The 20,347-nt window shown below is 43.5% G+C and overlaps 1 protein-coding gene across 3 annotated transcripts in view; it reads right to left on the reverse strand.

The window, feature by feature from the left end:
• Positions 1–1,299: 1,299 nt before the first annotated feature.
• Positions 1,300–20,347, reverse strand: part of LOC146348501 (Krueppel-like factor 15) — a 29,953-nt gene continuing 10,905 nt past the window's right edge. For 2 of the 3 annotated variants that reach the window (XM_084853284.1, XM_084853285.1), the window contains exons 3-4: positions 15,931–16,976; positions 3,680–7,028 (exon numbers count right to left, since the gene is read on the reverse strand). In XM_084853284.1, the coding sequence (XP_084709410.1) occupies positions 6,848–7,028; positions 15,931–16,862 (1,113 nt within the window). In that variant the 5' untranslated portion in view covers positions 16,863–16,976 and the 3' untranslated portion in view covers positions 3,680–6,847. Of the gene's footprint in view, positions 7,029–15,930; positions 16,977–20,347 lie in introns of all 3 variants that reach the window. The other variant, XM_084853283.1, reaches the window with a different exon arrangement.

Below are 20,347 nucleotides of genomic sequence, written 5' to 3' on the forward strand. Positions count from 1 at the left end.
GAGCTGGCTGCCTCTACAGGCCGGTGAGGAATAGAGCATGTGCTTGTGTGGAAGGCGAGGCGTCTGTGCTGCTTAGAGCTGGTTGGGTTGCCTCGACTTAAAGTTAGTCGCCAAAGCCTTTTTTGGAGCATGACCGTCTTGGCACATGTTTTGTTTGAGGCCTGGTTTGTTTATTTTTAATAATCTGTTTAGTTAGCTCATCCCCATTCACGTCATGATGTGCGTGGTACCCGCAAAGTGATAAGTTAATAGGACAAAATCCATACGAAGCCATTGTTTTTAAGCCCAAGGAGATCTGTTTTCAGGACGGATGTAATGATTAAGAAGTTGCCCCACTGATTAACTTTTTTTGCGATGTCTCTTACGAGTCCCCTGGACTGCAAGGAGGTCAAATCAGTCCATCCTAAAGGAAATCAACCCTGAGTGCTCATTGGAAGGACAGATACTGAAGCTGAAGCTCAAATATTTTTGCCACCTAATGCGAAGAGAAAACTCTCTGGAAAAGACCCTGATGCTGGGAAAGACTGAAGGCAAAAGGAGAAGGGGACGGCAGAGGATGAGATGGCTAGATAGCATCACCGATGCAATGAATATGAACCTGAGCACACTCCGGGAGAGTGCGCAGGACAGGAAGGCCTGGCGTGCTATGGTCCATGGGGTCACGAAGAGTCGGACACGACTGAACGACTGAACAACAACAATATTCTCAGAGAAGCAATATCGTATCAAATGTATCATATATAAAGGCAAAGATTTGAAGACTGCTAACATCGAGCATCGCCAGATGTTATTTGTAAATGTATGTTCCAAACAAACTTTGCCCCCCAGCAGCAGCTATCCTATGAACACATTAACCAAGTCATGTTGGGGTGGGGGGAGGGACAGAGACTGCAAGGGCCGTCATGAATGATTTCATCATGCTTGCAATAAAACACTGAGACCTGTGTTGCTTTTTAATTTGTTTTTCTCCTCAACCATTTTTTCTTTGTTTACAAATAGTAAATAACACAACAGATACCCACCTCAAAGGCAGAGTAGAACAGGTAGAGCATGAATGATGGATGTCCTGCTGCAAAGTTAGAAACGGAGAGAAGGTTGATTTGGCTACATTAATACAAGTATAAATGTCTGAAAATTGAAAGTTCTAACAGATACAGAGATTGCAGGAAAAGCTGAAAAAAGAAGGCAAAAAGTAACTTGTTTCACTATCCTTTGGGGACCTGACTCAGTGGTTACACACCCAAGACAAGATAAGATGCACAATGCAGACAGGAAGTCTCATTTCTGAACTCAGTTTTTCATTCCATGCTTCTTTAATGATTGGGTGCAATCCAGATGAATTCAAACAGGATACAATCCAGACAAATCCATACGAAGTTGGAGCTGATGCACACTTCACATGCTAGCATGTTTGCCACCTATATACCAAGTTTTTCCAGCAGCAAATTCAATAAAGTGTGAGAGAAAGAGACATTGGCAGACATGCACTGGGCATACTCTGGATGTTGTGATTGTGCATGGATCTCTGGAATATGCCCACTTGCGTATTTACAAACAGACATTTCACTTCATGCAATATGACGTTTATCACTACAGCGTGTGGGCAGCAAACACATAAAGAGTTTAAATTGTGTTATTCCACTACCTTTCTCCCAAGGAATTATTGAACAGGAGGTGAAAAGGCTATTTTTCCTTCCGTTTCCCCGCCGCCGCCATTTATAACTTCTTGCCTGATGAAGCGATCTGGTGATCTCAAAAATGTACACATTTTTGCTGACCTTTGAGTTGGCCTAATAAAAGTGTTGCACTTACATGGATTTTGGAATTTTTCTTATGGCTGACATGGCGACCTTTGTTCTTTTCATATGCTCAGTACAATTTTCTAAATACATCACAAATCCAGAGATTGTAAACAAGATTCTGGGTCTCAGCCCAAGTGAACCATGTTTCAAATTAAGCCTGGCTGTTTTCAGTAATGGCTGCCCATTCTGTTTTAATTTTTTGCCCCATTATTCCCTGTATAGTTCATTTGCTGTCTTCTCCCTGTTTCTAATTATTTTCTGTCTCTGGTACATGAATAATCACCAAAACGCTATGTCTTTGTGTATGACATTAGTATGTATGAAAATAAGGGGAGGTATGCAATTAAATCTAGGGTTAATAAATCTAGGGTAAATAAGGGCACAATCTTATGCATAGTTAGACAGAAATAAGTCCTACAATCCCCAGCATTCCACAGCCAGCCATTAGAGTATTTGCACCCAATAAGGCTGTCATGACATCACATATGGATACTAGGTTCATAAGCACGGTAAGAGTATATTCCAGACATTGGCCTAGAACAGGGTGGTGAGTGAGAAAGAAACAGGAGAACAATTAAAGTGATAAGATCAGAGGCAGGGCTGGCCCAAGACATTTTGCTGCCTGAGGTGAAGGACAAGACAGTGACCCTTTCCCATTCCATACACAGAAATTGACCAGAGAGGCAGTTAAATCTTACTTTAACACTGGTGACAGGACAGCGTCTTCCACTGCATTTGGGGGCAGCAGCCTAGCTTAGGGGGTGTAAGTTAGGTAATATGGGGGACCCAGCTCTGTTGTCCAAAATCTCACTGCCATTCCCCACAGCATTAGCCGACTTACTCTGCTTAAAGCTAGGGCTGGCCCTGAGTGAAATGGGAAAGGTAGTTGTGTTGCAGCTTCCTAAAAACATCTGGCGCTGAGGGGAAAATGTGCTTATTAGAATGATGAATGAAAATATTTCTACCCTACTTTTTGGCCCAATTGGTCTGCAAGGTGGCTTACAAACCCATTAAATGTCAGTTGTGCTGTTCAAAATCAGTCTCCTTCTTCCCACCCCTCTTTGTTGCTGTTGTTAGGTTGCAATCCTAAACAAACTTTCTAGGTATTAAGGGCACAATCCTATGCTGGCTGGGGAATGCTGGGAGTTGTAGGACTTTCTTCTGTCTAAACATGCACAGGATTGTGCCTTAAGTCTTATTGACCTCAATAGGACTGACATCCAAGTAAACATACTTAGGATTGCACAGTTATAATACAATCCTATAAATGCCTACTCAGAAGTAAGACACACTGCATTCAATGGGTGTTACTCACAGTGGGTATAGGATTGCACTGGATTGTCCTTTTGAATTTTGAGCAGCATCATATGCTTTGTGCTGAAGTTTAGAATCTAAACTGTTATTATTATTCTAAATTTGGATTTCAGGGGCTTAATACAGCATGGCACAGAGCAGACAGTGCCATATTACTTATTCCTAAAACAGTGACAAACCAGTGATGGTTATTTTTCTTAAGGATTGATTGATTATTCATTTATTTAGCCTAGGCTTCACTGTCAATGTGCTAGTCAGTTTTCCGTATGCCTTAATTTCCCCCCGCCTGTTAGAGAAATATCTTCTAAATTGTATAAAAACTCAACAGTATGGTCCATGCATGTGTATTACGTGTTTGACTTGCCTTGTTGTATTCTGCTTGTACCATATATGCAGTCTGAATTGTGTGGTGTTGTGATCCCCCGGTGTTCCGCCTATCCCCTACCCGCTGCCCCCTGATGTACATTCAAAGAAGTATCCCTTTTTCATCTGTGAAATGGTGAAAGATATGAGAAAAATTAAGGTTTCTAACTCCAAATAATTCAACAGGACATCATGCATTTGGTAAAGGCTGATCCATACAAGATGTTTTATGTGGTTAGCTGGAAACGATAAAACAACATGGTTTCTGCAGTCATATGGGCTTCCATTTCCACAGCCACAGAGAACTCCTGTGCTGCAAAGTAATTCAAGTGCATGGATTAGTCACACACACGAGAATACACAGCAGCCATTGTGTAAAGTCATTCTCCCCCCGCCCCACTGCCATCCAATATGTGTTAATGTAAATATAAGACAAAGTTAAAGCAGGTAAGCAGGTAATTCGAACATGTCCCAAGAATTCCAGCCTTGACTGTCCTAAAATGTGATACACACAGCCATGAAGCAAGTGTCACCTAAGTGTACCACATCCTGTCTTCATCTGAAAAATGGCTTCCATCAACCAGACATTTCTTTCATTAAAGGCCAGCTTGCTTCTCTCTTCAAAGCTTCTTTCACTCCCTGCCACAGCAAAAGGAGTTGCCATGCCAGTTTTATCCAAGTTTCTTTCTCTTTTAAATTATGCTATCAGGAGACACTTGTGTTAGCTCATCTGGAGATTGGCTCATGCAGTCAACACTCAGAGGTGGTTCTCTCAGGTCTGTTAGCCCAGAATTGTTATCCTGAAATAACCACCCTGTCTATCCAAATAGAAATCCAGAGTGCTTTTTGGCCATATCTCCTTGCAGACTAATTTTAGAAAAAGACAGTGACAGGTACTCAGTCTGTGGAAGTGGCAGTTTTACTCACCACAGATATCAACTCTGGTAGTATATACATGACTGCTTACGCAAAGTTGGGGGGGGGGGGAGTCTCTGATTTTACCACAGGTTGTGGACTCTGAGCTTTCATCAACCTCTGATTAACTTCTTGAATGTATAATTTATTTACATAGTCAAGAAGTTAATCAGGGCCCAAAGTGAGAAAAAAGGCTGTTACCCCAGGATAAATTATTGCTACATAAACAAGTCCTCAAAGATCAACTAGCCAAACAATCATCCATCTTATTCATATGAAAGCTAAGAAGAAAGAAGTAAGGGGGAGTGGGGAATCACACGGATTGCCTAAACACATTTTCCTTTCAGAAAGAATGCTGCAGTTGGCAAGTACCTCTGCTGGCTTGAAGGCTGATTTAAGTTTGTTTTTCCTCTACTGTGACATATGCAAATATATCTATCTGCATGGCTGGGCATGAATCCTGGCTTTCTGCACCTGTGAGCACGAGTTCTTTTGGGGGGGCTTTAAATAGCTAAGATGGCCATCGTGCAATTTTCCGTAGGAGGTGCTTCAAAACCCCTCTTTTGGTGACTTGGGCCAAAAGAAGCTCATTCAGTGGGAGGAGTAATGGCGGTAGTACTGCTTTATACAGTCGTTCGGAGCCCTGGATGGAGACTGAGAAAGGACAATGTGGGATAATGAAGCTGAAGTGCAAATAGAATTCTTATGTACAGGAATCTGGAGCAAGGGACAAGGCGGTGGTGTGAGTCACCCAGGCTGGCATGTACTGAAAAAGAAGGTGCCTCAAGGAGAAGGAGCCTTCAGCATCCAAGGCAGGCAACAACAAGAAGTATGCCAATCATGTACACATCTTGGAATCACAATCTTCCAAGTAAACATGCATAAGTGCAGGCTGCTGCTCTTACACTTGGTAGACTGTGGTTCTCATCTTCCAGCAGGAATTTGGCCAGTGCATCAGGACAAGCTGGAGATGCATAAGAAACAAAGGAACAGAGACATGCATGCTTTGCTTCCCTGTGCTTCTTGCCTTGTAGGTGCAAGGCATGTTGTAGTAGCCAAATACGGCTGCAGAAAGGAACCTTCCCCTTTGCCCAGCTGAAGATCCCTTTCTTTTGCAGCAGCAGAGTACATATAAACAACATTGAATGTGGAGCTAAAGAATCAATGTCCAGAGGAGTAGCCATGTTAGGGGCAGCCAAAATGACAAAGCTTATGCCATAATACACTGCTTCATTGTTATGGTACCGCAAGACTATGCTGTTTTAACTAAGGAAACATTGTCAGATGGAAGTTTGCCTGAGGCAGTGTGGCCAATGGCTAGAACAGAGGACTTGGGTGGCCTGGGTTTGAAATTTTCACTCAGCCATGAAGCTCATTGGGTACTGCCTTGCATGGATACAAGGGAAGTGATCAGATATGAAAAGTAAATAAAGTAAGCCCAACCCCTTTGCACTAGAACCATTTTTGATATATAAGGCTCTGGTGGAATAACAATGATCAAAATGAGCTTAAGTGAAAGGCATGTGAACCATGTAGCTAGGTGCAGAACGCTACGTGCTGTATGTCCTTGCTTGCCTTATTACAAAAGCAAAAGAGAGTACATTTCTCACCATGTAACACTTCCTCTAAGAAACGCAACATGTGCACACATTTCATCTTGGGTACCATTCTCAGGCACTGGTAGCCTACAGCTCACAGAAGAAGCATTTAAATTGGGTCTACAAGGGCCAAGATAACAAGTAATCATAGTAATCCAAGATGAAATTCATTTCCTTAAGGACAAACCATTAAAATCATAGCAAATTATGCTGAAGGCTACGAAACCCATTTTTTGTAGCAAAATAATGGGGTTTAGGAAAGTGCAGCTCACATTTTAAAAGCAGGATCTTGGAATTCATACAGAAACGTGATTTCCTCATTTTGAAATCAGAGGTCTAGATTTTGAGACTTGCTTTTGCAATTTTAGTGAACATTCACATGGTGATATTTCAACACAAATTAATTTTCTCCTGTTCATTTCAGTTTCAGAGTCAGTGATCGAGTGATCAGATAGATGGCTAACCAAAAAAGAAATGCTAATATTTGAATATTACCTCACATGTACACCATAGCAGGAACATTAGAAATAAATGCCCAAGCAGTCCTTATTCCAAAATGCATATGTAAAATTGAGAATCTCACCCTGCCCACCCCAGCATCCTTAATTGTTACATTTTCCCCTCAAATGTAATTATTATTTTTTTGCAGGAGTTCACAAGTATCAGAAACTTTGACCTGGGGGCTAGCCCTGATTGTAAGGCAGTTTAGGTAGAGGTAGGCTTTGGGGTTTCCATAGACTTTAAACAAGTTAATTCTTTATTTCCTCCTCTCCCAAAGGAAAACAATCTTGTATATTTCCATTTGTCGTCTGACTCAATTGGAATTCTTCTTTTGGCAAGACAGCAAAAGGAGGGTTAACTACCCACACGACCCTGAGCTGTCCGACTTCCCGAACTGAATGACCCTTTGTGAATCTTCATATGTTTGGATAAGTGGTCACTGCGGGCAAATTTCTTCTCACACACTTGGCACTGGTAAGGCTTGAGTCCAGAATGGGAGCGTTTGTGGCGAGAGAGCTCATCCGAGCGGGAAAACCTGCCAGACAAAAGAGGAGATGTGTACTGCACATTTGTGCGAATCAAGGAGACCTTTTTTTCACCCAGCATCATCATAGACAAACCACAATATATAGGAGAAGGTTCTGAGATGTAGAACAGATTGAGCAGGTGTCGTTCTCTTTCAAATCTCAAGCATCCAGTGTTTTCCACGTCTAAAATCGTGCTTTCTATTTATAGTTTCAAGCCACATATAAGCAAGACTAGAAAACAGGTGTAGACATGAGTCTTTGTAATGTGGTGCAATTCTGAGGACCGGTTCACACAGGCCTCCAGCATGAAGATTCTATAGGTGGTGGAGCATATGAACCAGTATGAACATACACATACATGTGGAGTGTCATATATGAACCAAGAGAATAAGAGAGATGGAGTCTCAGGGGTTCACAAGAATAAAAGTGTAATGGCCCATTATGCTGGTCCTTTATTCTTGTGAATCTCTGAGATTCTATTGCTCCTTGTTATTGGTGCTCTCCCTTCTTTTTTTTTCTTTTCATATATGAACCAGGGCACACACATAGGACAACAGCAGCTTTTGGCCATGGCAATAAGCCTTTGCATTGAGTTCCTGTAGTGCCTTCCAACAAAGGAACTCAAAGACCTTGACAAATATTGACAAAATCCTTGTGCTTTTGTGAAATACTTCCTATTTAGAGCGAGGAAAACAGAGAATCAGAAGGAAGCAAAACTTCTACAATGTTACATAATAACTCAGGAACAGAACAGACATGATCTCACTGCCAATCTACTGAGAGTCATAGCAGCCCCCAACCAGAAATTAGTATTATTTTTTGTAGGCCCCTTTGTTCATCCCAACTGGTGTCTGTGAGTGGAAAGATATAATGCAGGAACAGGCAACCTATGGCTCTTGGCCTAATTCTAAAAGCCCTCTGCAAGCAATCGATTTGGACCTCTGGCAAGGGTAATCTGTTGGTCTCCCTGGCAGCCTGCTGGACAGGGAGGAAAAAGGAAAGAGGGATAGAAGGGGATGTCAGAAAGAGAGGGAGAAAGCATGAAAAAAGGGGATGGCAGAAAGAGAGGGGAAAAATGGTGTCCCCACCCACTTTTGGCTCTGGCTGTGCCCACTCCTGGCTTCAGACCCATCCATCACAGATAAAAGGTTCTGACCCCAATATAAGGGAATAATGTCTTTTCTGCCAATTTTCCCAGGAACTATGGGCTGACAAAAATCTCAACAAAAGGGGTGAGTTGGCAACTTGTGGCCCCCCAAATGTTTTGGCCTACAACTTACATCAGCTCTAGCCAGCATAGCCAACAGTGAGGGATCATGTCAGTTGTAGGCCAAAACATCTGGAGGTCCACAAGTTGCCCACTCCTGCTCTACAACTTCAAACCATAAGAAATAGCTCATGACTAAGGGCCACTTCATATGTTATGAATTAAGAAAGTACTTTGTATGCATGTGTGAGATATACTGTTACATTTGAAGTGGTAATACTGCCCATTTGACCAAGTACATGCAACTGAGAGCTGCAACTGGCCACAGCATTCCAATATGTGTACACATGTTGAAGCATGCATTTTATCTGCTTCAAATTTACGTCTTTATTTATTCAAAGTATTTCTAAGCCACGTTTCAAGACAGCAGCCTTCCCAAGCCTGTTTTACAATAATAAAACATACAATTTCCAATGTAACAAATTATTCAGACCACAATTATCATTGACCAAAAAAAAATTAAAATAAGCCAGCTACAATAAAATACAGCTCAAGCCATAGCCAAATATGCAAGTACACCTGTGCACAAGTGTGTAAATGCAAAGTACTTTCTTAATCCAAATCAAAAGAAGCAAGGGTTTCTATAGACCAGGGGTAGGGAATATGTGGCCCTTGATGTGTTGTTGGACTGCATCTCCCATCATCCCTAGCCAGCACAGCCAATGCTGAGGGATGATGGGAGATGCAGTCCAACAACTTCTGGAGGGCCACAAGTTGCCCACCCTGGTTGTAGTCCAATGATTGCAGATGGTTTGGGAATCATAAGTTCAACTGGAACTGAAGGGGCAGGAGGTCTCCCTCAGTTCTCACAAATAAAAGCCCATCTTGTTTGCTCCCACGTCTGAGCTTGTCCCAGGGATTCTCAGCTGGTGAGCAGGACTGGGAAAAGCCTCTCCTGAGACCATACAGGACTGCTGTCTGCCAAAGCAGAGAACACTGGGGTAGATGACCTCTGGTCTGATGTAGTACAAAGTGTATCTGAACTTAGCCACCCTAAGGTCAGTCCTTTCTGTGCCTGTTCTAGCTCTTCAATCGGTATATTCAAAAAGAAAATACTAATAACCTAAAGCAGCAAAAGATGTTAGGCTGACAAACCTGTCCTTTCTTAACACCCCTCGGTGGTAGAAAAGTTAAACAAGTAATGGGCATGACCATTTTCAAACTATATTTTGGCCTACCCATATAGGGTGCCATGCCAGCTCCAGAATGTTGGGAGGCCCCTGCTTGGGCAAGTTTGTTTTGTTTGTCTTGAATATATTGCCAATCAATTTCATTGGATGACCTTGAGGGATGGAGAACAATTTCCCTCTATTTACTTTCTCCACACCATTCATAAATGTATAAGCCACAAGCATAAATGTATACACCTTCTTAACAGTCTTTTTCCTAAACTAAAATGCATCATCCACATTAGCCGTTCTTCATAGGCAAGGGAGATGTTCTAACCATTTGATCCTTTTCTGCCCCCTTTCCAGTTATACAATACCCTTTTTCAGATGGTGTGACCAGAACTGTCCACGGCATTCAAACTGGAGCCATGCCATAGATTTACGCAGGGCTGGTATCAAAGGTAAGCATGATTGGGCACTTGCCAAAGGCCCACACCCCTGCAGGGACCCACTCACGAGAGCCCCCTGGAGTTGCTCCTCCTCTTCACCAGTGCAACCTGCTTGTTCACTTGTGACTCACTCTGGCCCAGGCAACGGTGCTGGTGAGAAGGAGGAGCAGGAGATGCCACTGCCTGCTTACTCACTGGCTCTCAGTCTGTCGAGCAAGCAAGTCGTAGCAGTGATGAGAAAGAGGATGAGGGGCAATAGCAGCCGGTGACAATTGGCAGTGAGAAGGTAAACTCACTGAGGCGGGGGGGGGGGGGCCATTGAGGATGTCTTGCCCAAGGGCCCCCCAAAACCTGGAACCAGCACTAGATTTCCATAAAGGAGTTACAATCTTCAATGGCCCCAAGGTCTCTTTCCTGTTAGTCACTACCAGTAAATATTTGATTACAATATTTTGCCCCAGTGTGCATCACTTTATACTTATATTCAATCTCACTTTCCATTTGTTGCCCACTCAGGTGGGGGAGAGGGGCTAAGATCCTCTCCTGCTAGGTATCTAGAAAAATTGGTCTTTCCCCACTTCACATCCTATCTTCTTCTCCAAGGGGAGAGGGCTCTGATCCTGTTCAGAAACCAGCAACAGGGCTTCTCCAGCAGGGGGAAACCATTAGGCGAGGAAGGTTATCTAAAGTTCAGCTTGCTTCAGAACTGTCTGCATCTAGTAAGGGCAAATGTATGATTTCTTTAAAAGTTTTGCAGTCACCAACCTGGAATTAAAGAATCCAGGGTTGATACTCTGCTTTCTCTGTATGACCCTCAGTAAGCTACTCAGTGGTGGATATGAGATCTCTTCTACCTCATTGGGCTATTGGGAAACTACAGTAAAATCTAGTGCCTTGATACTGGAAATGACAGCCAAGAAACTAGATAAGAGTATCATCAAGACACAGAGAGTCTGCATGAAAAGAATTCAAGACCTCAAATTAAAAGAGCGCATTCCTGGTGACCCAAACATATGGTAGAGCCATTAGAAGACCTTATCCATAATGCACAAAAGAATGTGGCGTCAGTAGCTTGTTATGACCATCATCTGCCCCCGCTCTCCATCCGCATGTGGAGCTCATATCTAGTGCAGCAGAGGAGTCTGCTTTTACAAAGCACTGCAGAGATCAAACAGATTGCTAATACATTTACCAGAGCTCCAAGGGGGAAAAAATACTGAGTTGCTGCAGTTTAGCAGGAATACATTCCAAAGTCTCTGGTCATTACAGCCAAGGAAGCTGGAAGGAAGCAGATCAGCCAAGATCACACAGGACCCTCTTGCGCAGGAGCGCATCAGCAAATCTTTAGGGGACAAATCCACCCCTCCAGGCTTCCCCCAGTGGCTGTGCCGCCATCCCTCAACCACCCATTGTTTGGTGGTTTTCCAGCAGCTGTGCAGTTTTTCCCCCATTTTAAAAGGCTGAAATGCCTACTCTAAGGCTCAATTATTGTCAGTAAAGAGCTTTAAGGTAAAATATGGTGCTACATTTGCCCCTGCCTTTTTTGCCTTTGGGCCCGTAAGAACATCAGAAGAGCCCTGCTGGATCAGACAAAGGGTCCATCTAGTCCAGCATTCTGTTCACAGTGGCCAACCAGCTGCCTATGGGAAACCCACAAGCAGGAGTGCAACAGCACCCTCCCGCCCATTTTCCCCAGCAACTGGTGTACATAGGCATACTGCCTCTGATAGTGACCCACCCCCTTTTGCCTCTACCACCACTGGAATGAGGCCCCCAAATGCTTCTCCAAAGCATTTGGAGAATGCTTTGGAGAAGCCCTCAGGCTGAAAGAAGTACTGCACCCCTGCTCTTGAGCATGATTTTTGATAGCTTGCCGTTTTTAGACTACAGACCATCCAAGAGTTTTAGACTGGCACAGCAGCAAGGGGGAGAGCCATGCAGTTTGTTGCCGCTTGTATTAAAGCAGCTTTCTCCAAACTGCTGCCCTCCAGATGTGTTGGACTGCAGCTCCCATCATTCCCAGCCACTGGCCATGCTGGCTGGGAATGCTGGGAGTCGCAGTCCAACACATGTGGCAGGCACCAGATTGGGGAAGGCTGTAGTAAAGAATCACAGTTTGCCAAACGGTTTAAAGCCGAGCACTGCCCTTGCTCTTACAGATAAGGAAAAGTAAACCGTTACTGCTCCCCACCCCTGTGGCTTTAGTTTAACATAGGATGCTGCCTGTACCAAGTCAGGCCATTGCTCCGTGTAGTTCAGTACTGTCTTCACCAGGGGTGGCAATTTGTGGCTCTCCAGATGCTTTGGCCCACAACTTCCATCTGCCCTAGCCAGCATAGCCAGTGGCGAGGGAACATGAGGGTTGTAGGCCAAAACATCTAGAGGGCCACACGTTTCCCACCTCTGGCCTATACTGACTGGCAGTTTCAGACAGGAATCTTTCCTGGCCCCAACTGGAGATGCCAGGGGTTGAACCTGAAACCTTCTGCATACAGAGCATACACACTACCACAGAACTCGGGACCTTCCCTGAAACTTCTGCAGCCTTTTGATGAAAAGCCTACGTGGAATCGGTGCTTAATACGAGGCCACTCCGTTCATCTATGCTGGTGAGTCTTCCTTCCTTCTTGGGCTTTGTTAGGATGTTTTGATATTGCAAGATGGACGGTGAACTGCAAGGAATTACAGGAAGGACTCTTTTTGCTGCTTTGCACCTCTTGCTTCCCCCCACATAGAAATGTTTGTTGGCTCAAAGAAAGCTTCCTCTGAATCCAAGCCCCCCCCCTCGCACCACAGACACTGCAGAGAAGAGAGGGCAGGGTCCTGCCTTTGTAACATAGCATGCACTCTTTCTGAGCTATATTTTCCCTTCCCTTCCTCCCCCACACCCCAACAGTTGCTTCAGACGCAAACTGCCTTATACTGGGTTAAACTAGTTGTCCATGTAAACCAGCATTGTCTACTCCAGTCTTCCCCAACCTGGTGCCCTCCAGAGGTTTTGGACTACAACTCCCATAATTCCAGATGGCCAGCCATGCTGGCTGGGGTTGATGGGAGTTGTAGTCCAGATCATCTGGAGGGCCACACAGTTGTGGGAGGTTGCTCTGCTCTGCCTGACAGTGGCTCTCCGGGTTCTCAGGCAGAGTCTTTCACATTATCTGCTACCAGAATCTTAAAACAAAAACTGGAGATGCTAGGGATAGAACCCAGGACCTTCTGAATCTTAAGCATGCACTCTGCCAGTGAGCTCTGCTCTTTCCCGAAAGGACCCAGCCTCCCTTTCTCCCCCTATGCAGGCAGGGTTTCCAGGCAGCATGAGAGCAGCAGCAGACATGCACATGTCTGGGCTGATGTGGTGGTGGTGGTGATAAGATAGTTCGAGTCCCTACCCTTCTCCCCTCTTTGGTGCCCTTGGAGACTGAGAGCTTTTCTACACAAGGCTGTTAATTGCTGTATCTGCTTTTGGTTTCATCACAGAATTGAGATCCGAGCTCTGCACAAAGACTTTTTCCTTTCCTGCTTTTCTGCTACATACCCTCTAAGTGGCACTGTGTTATAGCAGAATATAACAATTACACATGTAGGAAAATACCGTTTCTTTCGCTTCCAGAAACAATACCCCATTTTCCCAGCTCTAAAACCCCCCACAAAAGCGTTCTTAAAAAAACAGAAACTGGAGGATCACGACATTGTCTAAAGAACTCATAAACAGCCATGAGTAAGGAATCATGAGCGCACAATAAATGCCTTGTGTAGAAAAGCTCTGAATGCACACATCCAGTTTTGAAAACAAGATAGGCCTTTCACCTGCTTCCACTTACCACAAGCAGTCACTGAGATAAATAGCACAGCCCCAAGAGTTTCTTGCAAGCTCAGGCAATTGCGTGTTCGTCTGTGGCAGTCTCTCCACAGTTTGAAAGTCTCCGCTATGACAGCTGGAGGCTTTTAAATTTTAAAGAAAACCATCTGCTTGAGAAAGAGATACATGTGGAGCAGGCACACCCACAAACACTGTCTCTCAAGGCTTTGCAAACTTCACCCCAGGAGATGTGTCTTGTAGTTGAGAAAGAGCGCCATAAAGGGAACGTATAAATGAAGTAACACCCTGCTGCTATATGGCTCTCTTGAGCTTGTTTGTGGGATATCGACTAGGCACCCCTGGGCACAGAAGCTTGTGGGCTACAGCCAACCTACTAAAGGAAGGAATTCTGGGGAAAGCAGAAACACCGGAAGCAAAATTATTCATGCAGCCATTGAAATAGTATGTTGGACACAATCCATGGGGTGGGGAGGCTAGTGTTACCACCTTTTTTCCTAGCAGAGCAGGGCTCCTATACCTTTACACAGTTGCATGTCAACAGGCAAAAATTCAACATGTGAGGCTTTTTCCTGTGCAGCTAAGAAAGCAGGAATTTGCCTTATAGTCAGTCGTGTGGCGGTAAATTTGAAGTATGGGGATAGTCATCATGACTATCCCCATAGCCATGCCCCTAAGAAGAGTCCAAAAATGCCAGGAGCTCTGTTGATCCATATCAACAAACCAGTTCTAGCAATTCTCATCTCCACCAGAAGCGGGTCTTTTTGTAAAGCGAATGCCTCTGAATGGCCCGTTCAAGATCAGGCCACCACAAAACACTTTGCATTATGACATGGATAGCTCACAGTATTTATTTATTTGTTTGTTTGTTTGTTTATTTATTTCTTACATTTCTATATTGCCCCATAGCTGAAGCTCTCTGGGGAGTTTTCTGGGACAATTCATTTTCCCACAGCTACTGTGAAAATTGCAGCTAAGCTCAGCGGGAACAAGGAATTCTGAGGGGGGTGGCAGGTGATGTCAGCATCCCTGCTAGTCAAGAAGGGCCTGTACTGTGTCAGTACAGGTTGTGGCTCCACTGCACCACTGCTTATATCAGCCACTGGTCTATCTGGTCCCAGGGCATAGTCTGAAGGCACATGAGGCGGCCACCTTGCTGAAGCTAAGCAGGTTTGGGTCCGGTCAGTGCTTGGAGGGGAGACTACCTGGGAAACACACGTAGCCACCTTGAGTTTCACGATGGAAGAAAGGTGGGATAGAAATGTAATAAATATCTAGCTTAGTGTTGTCTGTGCTGATGGGCAGCAGTTCTCCGTGGTTTCCAACACGGGTTGTTCCCAGCCCTACCCAGCCATGCCAGGGATTGAAACACGGGTGTTTTCCATACAAACCATATGCTCTACCACTGAGCTGTGCTCCTTCCCCCAAAGAAAATGATCAGTTGTTAATCGTGAGCTGTCAGGCAGCTGTAAAAGGCACCAAAACCTTGTCAGAGAGGGGGAACAAAAGGATGGCAACGCTGGTGCATGTGTGTGTGTGCACGCGCATGCGCGCATTTGTGTATCAGTCAGTCTCGGACGAGAGATGAAAGAATAACATTAATTACTAACTAAATTACAGCAATTAACAGTGTCATTCACTGTTGACTAAATATGCGATTTTTTAATAGAGTTGTTTCCTGAAAAAGGGAACAGATGGTGTTATTACAGTGCCAAGGTTGGCTGTAAGTGCTTCTGCCCATCTCCCATCCATTTCACTGAAGCTTGTACAGAAACTCCTGGTGGATTGTGCTCAGTGTGTGTCAGTGGAGGCTGGTGGCTCCAATGTCAGTCGGGCGGTGAATCCACTCTGGGTTTCAGTCAAAACCAGTCAGAGTTCTGGCTGGTTCTGACTGAAACCCAAAGCGGATTCACCACCCGACTGACACTGGAGCCACCAGCGTCCACTGGTGTGAGTGTTTCAGTTCAGGCAATACATTTAAAATTATTTTTCAACTTTACTTAGGCTGCAATCCTAAATGTACTTACTGAAAAATAAGCCCCACTAAACATAGCAGGACCGACTTCTGAGGAAACATGGTTTAAGGCTGCACTGTTGGCTAGGAAAAACAATTAAAGCAATTACAATACCTCAAGAGAGTTCATCTTATCTCAGAAGCTTTATTGAGCAATAGATTATTTTAAAAGCAGGACAGTTGATCTATAAAATACAGAATCAAAAAGCTGGAGAGCTCTACTAGGAAGGCAGTTCTTATTGTCACAGACTTACCTCCAGCCACAGTCAGGCCACGTACAGGTGTACGGCTTTTCCCCAGTATGGCGCCGGAAGTGTGCCTTGAGGTGAGAACTCTTGGTATACATCTTGGTGCAGCCAGGATGTGTGCATTTGTGGACTCGGATGACAGAAGAGGAGGGTTTGGGAACCTTGGCCTCCTCCATGCTCCTTGTGCTTCCCAGAACTCCAGGCCTCAGCGCCACAGGCAAAGGGGCTATTCGTACATATTTTTGGTCTGTGCCTGTCATAGGGCTTTGGACAACCTGAGGAAGAACAGTCAAACTCTGGCCTTGCATTTTGATGACCAACTGAGCCACCCTGATACCACCACCAACAGTGCTCTGGGTGGATGAGCTACCTTGGATGGGCTGGATCTGAAGGACAACAGGGATAGCCCCCATGGTTCCTGGTATGCTTGTACCACCAGCCACCACTCTGGCCTGAGCAGAGTTTGAGAGGCCTTCATCCAGAGCAGTTACAGGAACAGACTGTTCCCCAGGGCTGCCCAAGTTGATTTCAGATTTTATCTCAAACTGTCCTCCTACTGGCTGTTTGTCATTCAGCTCATCCTTGAGAAGTGCCATCTTCTCATTCAGGAACTCCTCAATCTCCTCCAACGTAGGAATGAAGTCCCTGGAGAGCTCTGGGCAAAAATTGGGTAGCTTGAGGTAAGCTTCATAGACAGTAGTCTGTGGTTTCTCCACTTCCTTTTTTACCTTAGACAGCGAGACACCCATCTCGGATGTGCAAATTAGGTTGGAGATAACGGCTGGGTTAGGCTCTTGTTCCCTGCTGAACTCCTGCAGCAGATTTAATGGTGGCATCTCAGGCTCAAGAGCATCTGAAGTGTTGTCTAGCTGAACAGAAGCTGAGGCAATCAACGGGCCTGAAATGGATACCAGTTTGCTATGACTTACTGAGACCATTGGTTGATCTCCTCCCTCATAAAAAGGTGTATTGATAGCCGTATATATAACTATTAAGTCACTTGGCTGAAAAGGATGAAGCTTGGCTGAAAACGATGAAAACTATATATCCACCTGCAAGAAGACAATCACAAGAAGGTACTTAACTAAAAAAAAGAAATACAGGGAATACAGAACACCTGGAGGGCTCTATGTTCTAGCAGAAGCAGAACTAGTAGATGACAGATCAGAAGGATGTATTTAATACAAAAACAAATGCTACCCTTAACATTATCCTTGGAATCTACCACAGCAGTATCCAGGGTTACAATTCTTCAATGGAATACTCAAATACTGATTTTCCAATTAGCAGCAAATGCCTGATAATCCCATTTAGCAGCAAATTCTTAAGAAAATGATTTAGCACAAAATCTTCTATCCATGTATTCTATTGGACCAATGATGTGCCACTTGTTTTTCCTGAATTCTGTAAATTTTGCGACAAAATACAATTTTGACTCTCAGTTCCAGTATGCAATTTGAAATGTGATTGCATTATGACCCCCCCACACACACACACACACACAAATCGTATCAGTTCTAAGATAAAAACAAGACATTCTTTACAAAAAGTAAAAGCAACAAGAAAAAGTCCAGCCAGACTCATTAGATATAGAACCCACAATCCAACCCTAGGGATGCGCAAGAAGTCACACGTAACAATTAGTGGGTTGTCGGTGGGGATATGCATCGACAGGCCCAGCCAGCCACTTCAGTGTGGATCTGAATGAGATGCAAACATGAATTCAGATGTACATCTACATCTCCTGCACACGCAGAACCTTGTTTCCAAACACAGATAACCCTTGCTGGATTGGAGCAACTGATTCTGTGGCTAGGAGATTAATTCTTAGGCATGCCTATGCTCCTAGTTCAGTAGTCAAGCAGGAGGCACCCCAGAGGAAAGGCAAGTACTGTTTCTGTCAAGGGTAGCACAACATTCGCAGGACAAACTGCATAGTCCACAGCAGCCCTGAGATGGTCCTCAGCATCCATGTGGCCTGGTGTGGAACTTACAAGGCCAAGAAGAGCCAGTGCCCAGGTCTCCTGTACAAATCCATTTTACAGACACTAGCACTGGAATAACATTTTTCACAAATTTCAAATTGGGCGAATGTTTAGCAACTGAATTTGATAACATGAATTCCAAATTTCATTTCTAAATTTGACTTTGAGGGATAGAGAACATTTGTAGAGTGTTAGGCCAAGAATATTAAATATCTAATTTCTTGGCCTGTTTTTGGAAGGGGGTGGGATATCCACTGGTTAGAACTTCTGATGATCAATTTCTTTTTTGGCTAGTTGGAAAAGGGAGATTCTTAAGACAGCTGCAGTTTTTGTTTAGGATGGAGACAAAAACTTCATGCAGTTGATTGGGAGTATAATGATTGAGCTTTATAGTAATTTTTATTTATCCATTTTTTTAGTATTTTTTAGAAGTGTTGAAAAAGCTTGTCTATCGCTACAATCTTAACCAACTTACCTGAGACTAAGTCCCACAGAAATGCCTTACTTCTAAGTAGAACTGTAAAAAGATTGCACTGTGTATGTATTTGTACCTTTTGTTATGGTCTATGGCCACACAAATAAAGCTTTATTACATTGATTACTATTTAATATCAACTAATTCAATGTTTTTTAAACCTTGTTTTTCCCTTGTTAAAATCTTTATATCCAATAGTGCCCCGAATAGAAAATGTTGAAAAATAAGAGAATATAAATCCATATTTATGTAAATACATTTGAAGAATCTATTTCAGAATTTTTGTGTGTCGTCCCTCCCCCCACACACACACTGTTTCAACACTAAGCAACACAGCATATTGAAAGCACTAATTTAGACCCATCAGGATATACCTTGAGGGCTTAACAGACTGAAGAATAGAGAAAATTTCTTTAATGGTGCCCACTCAAGCCTTATTTTCTGGTGCACTCTCCTGTGTGATATGTAAGGGGGGTTGGGGAATGGACACACAAAACCTGCATATGACAAATGAATTAAAGGAAATCTTGGTCCACCTCAAATAAAACATACTAAGGTTTATAAAACTCCATGGCACTAAAACAAACTTGCCTGGGAAACGTAATATTTTCCAATTAATAGTGTCCCCATTCTCCCCTGTTATAAAAGGTGTCAAGTAGTGTCTCAAAAATTTATAGTCTATAACAATTTCTGAATAAAACTTTAAAAGTTATAATGCACTATTCAGAATCTGTGCACTGGAAGTTTACATCAGATATTTGTTCATATTTACATCAAAGCAAATTCGGAAGGGGTAAGGAAAAAAAAAGAGAGCCTAGATAGAACCAAATGAGCCTTTGACCAGTGGGTGAACACATGGAATCCCTTCAGATTTGTCCACACCATATTTTGCTATTACAATCTTCTCAGATTATTGAAACTCCAATTAGAGATTCAAGGAAGCATTCCTGAATAAGCACACCCAACCTTTAAGAAAGTAGCACTTAAAAGTATTTCATGCCTGCCATACGGGTCAAAGACCTGCCGTTGCTCAATGCATTTCATAACACCGTTCACAACAGTTGGATGGTGCCTTTTGCTCCCACACTAAATCAACACTCACTCCAGGTGTTTATGAAGTAGGTGAAGCAGTTGGGAGGAACCACTCTCTTTCTTATTTTCCCCTCCCTCTAGGACTGTTTGTTAGCAATATCTGATTAAATTAAAGCCAGGGTTTGTTAAATCTAGAGAATTCCATGTTCTTTGCATTTCCTTGTTTTTCCCCCAGAGAAATCTACTGCTTAAACTAGAGATTCTCCAGAACTAAAAACCTGATAGTTAGTTTCACTAGATTTCTTACACTAATGATCACTTGACACTGTTTTTCATTGCTAAAGCCCTGTTTTTAATTCTACGCCTCTTTCCCTCGCCTGCTTTTTTTCCTTTGAAAAGTGGGTTCTTAAACACTTAACATGTTAAAGCAGCCTTCCCAACCTGGTGCCCTCCAGATGTGTTGGACTGCAACTCCCATCATTCCAAGCCAGCTGCGTTAGGGCTTTGAGCTTTCAACAGCTTTCTGGCAGGTGCTGGAGGTGTTGTGAAATACTGTCAGGGCTGAGTCCCACGTTATTTTTAGGAGGCATGAAAGGTGTGTGTGTGTTCATTGTGATCCACTTTTAAAATCTTGTGTGTATTTTAAAGCAGAGTGAGGGTGGAAAATACATGCATCCTCCCTTCATACTTGATGGGGGAACACATTTATTTTGTATGTGTGTGTGCGTACCTGAGAAGGAAAAGGCTCCAAGACCAGGGGAGAAACCATTCTCAGTCAGAACCGTCTAAATTTAGTTAGAATGATACATTTGGGGAAACAATTTTTCCTTCCTCAGAGGCATTCAGCAACCTGCAAAAGGTAAACTCCTTGGCGCTCTCATTAAGAAACGCGCTAGGCTTTAATAAATTTAGGCACTTCTGAGAACAGTTT

Source organism: Heloderma suspectum, chromosome 4 (genome assembly GCF_057233095.1).
Source record: "Heloderma suspectum isolate Gila_16-S chromosome 4, 16-S_ref, whole genome shotgun sequence".
Taxonomy (NCBI): Eukaryota; Metazoa; Chordata; class Lepidosauria; order Squamata; family Helodermatidae; genus Heloderma; species Heloderma suspectum.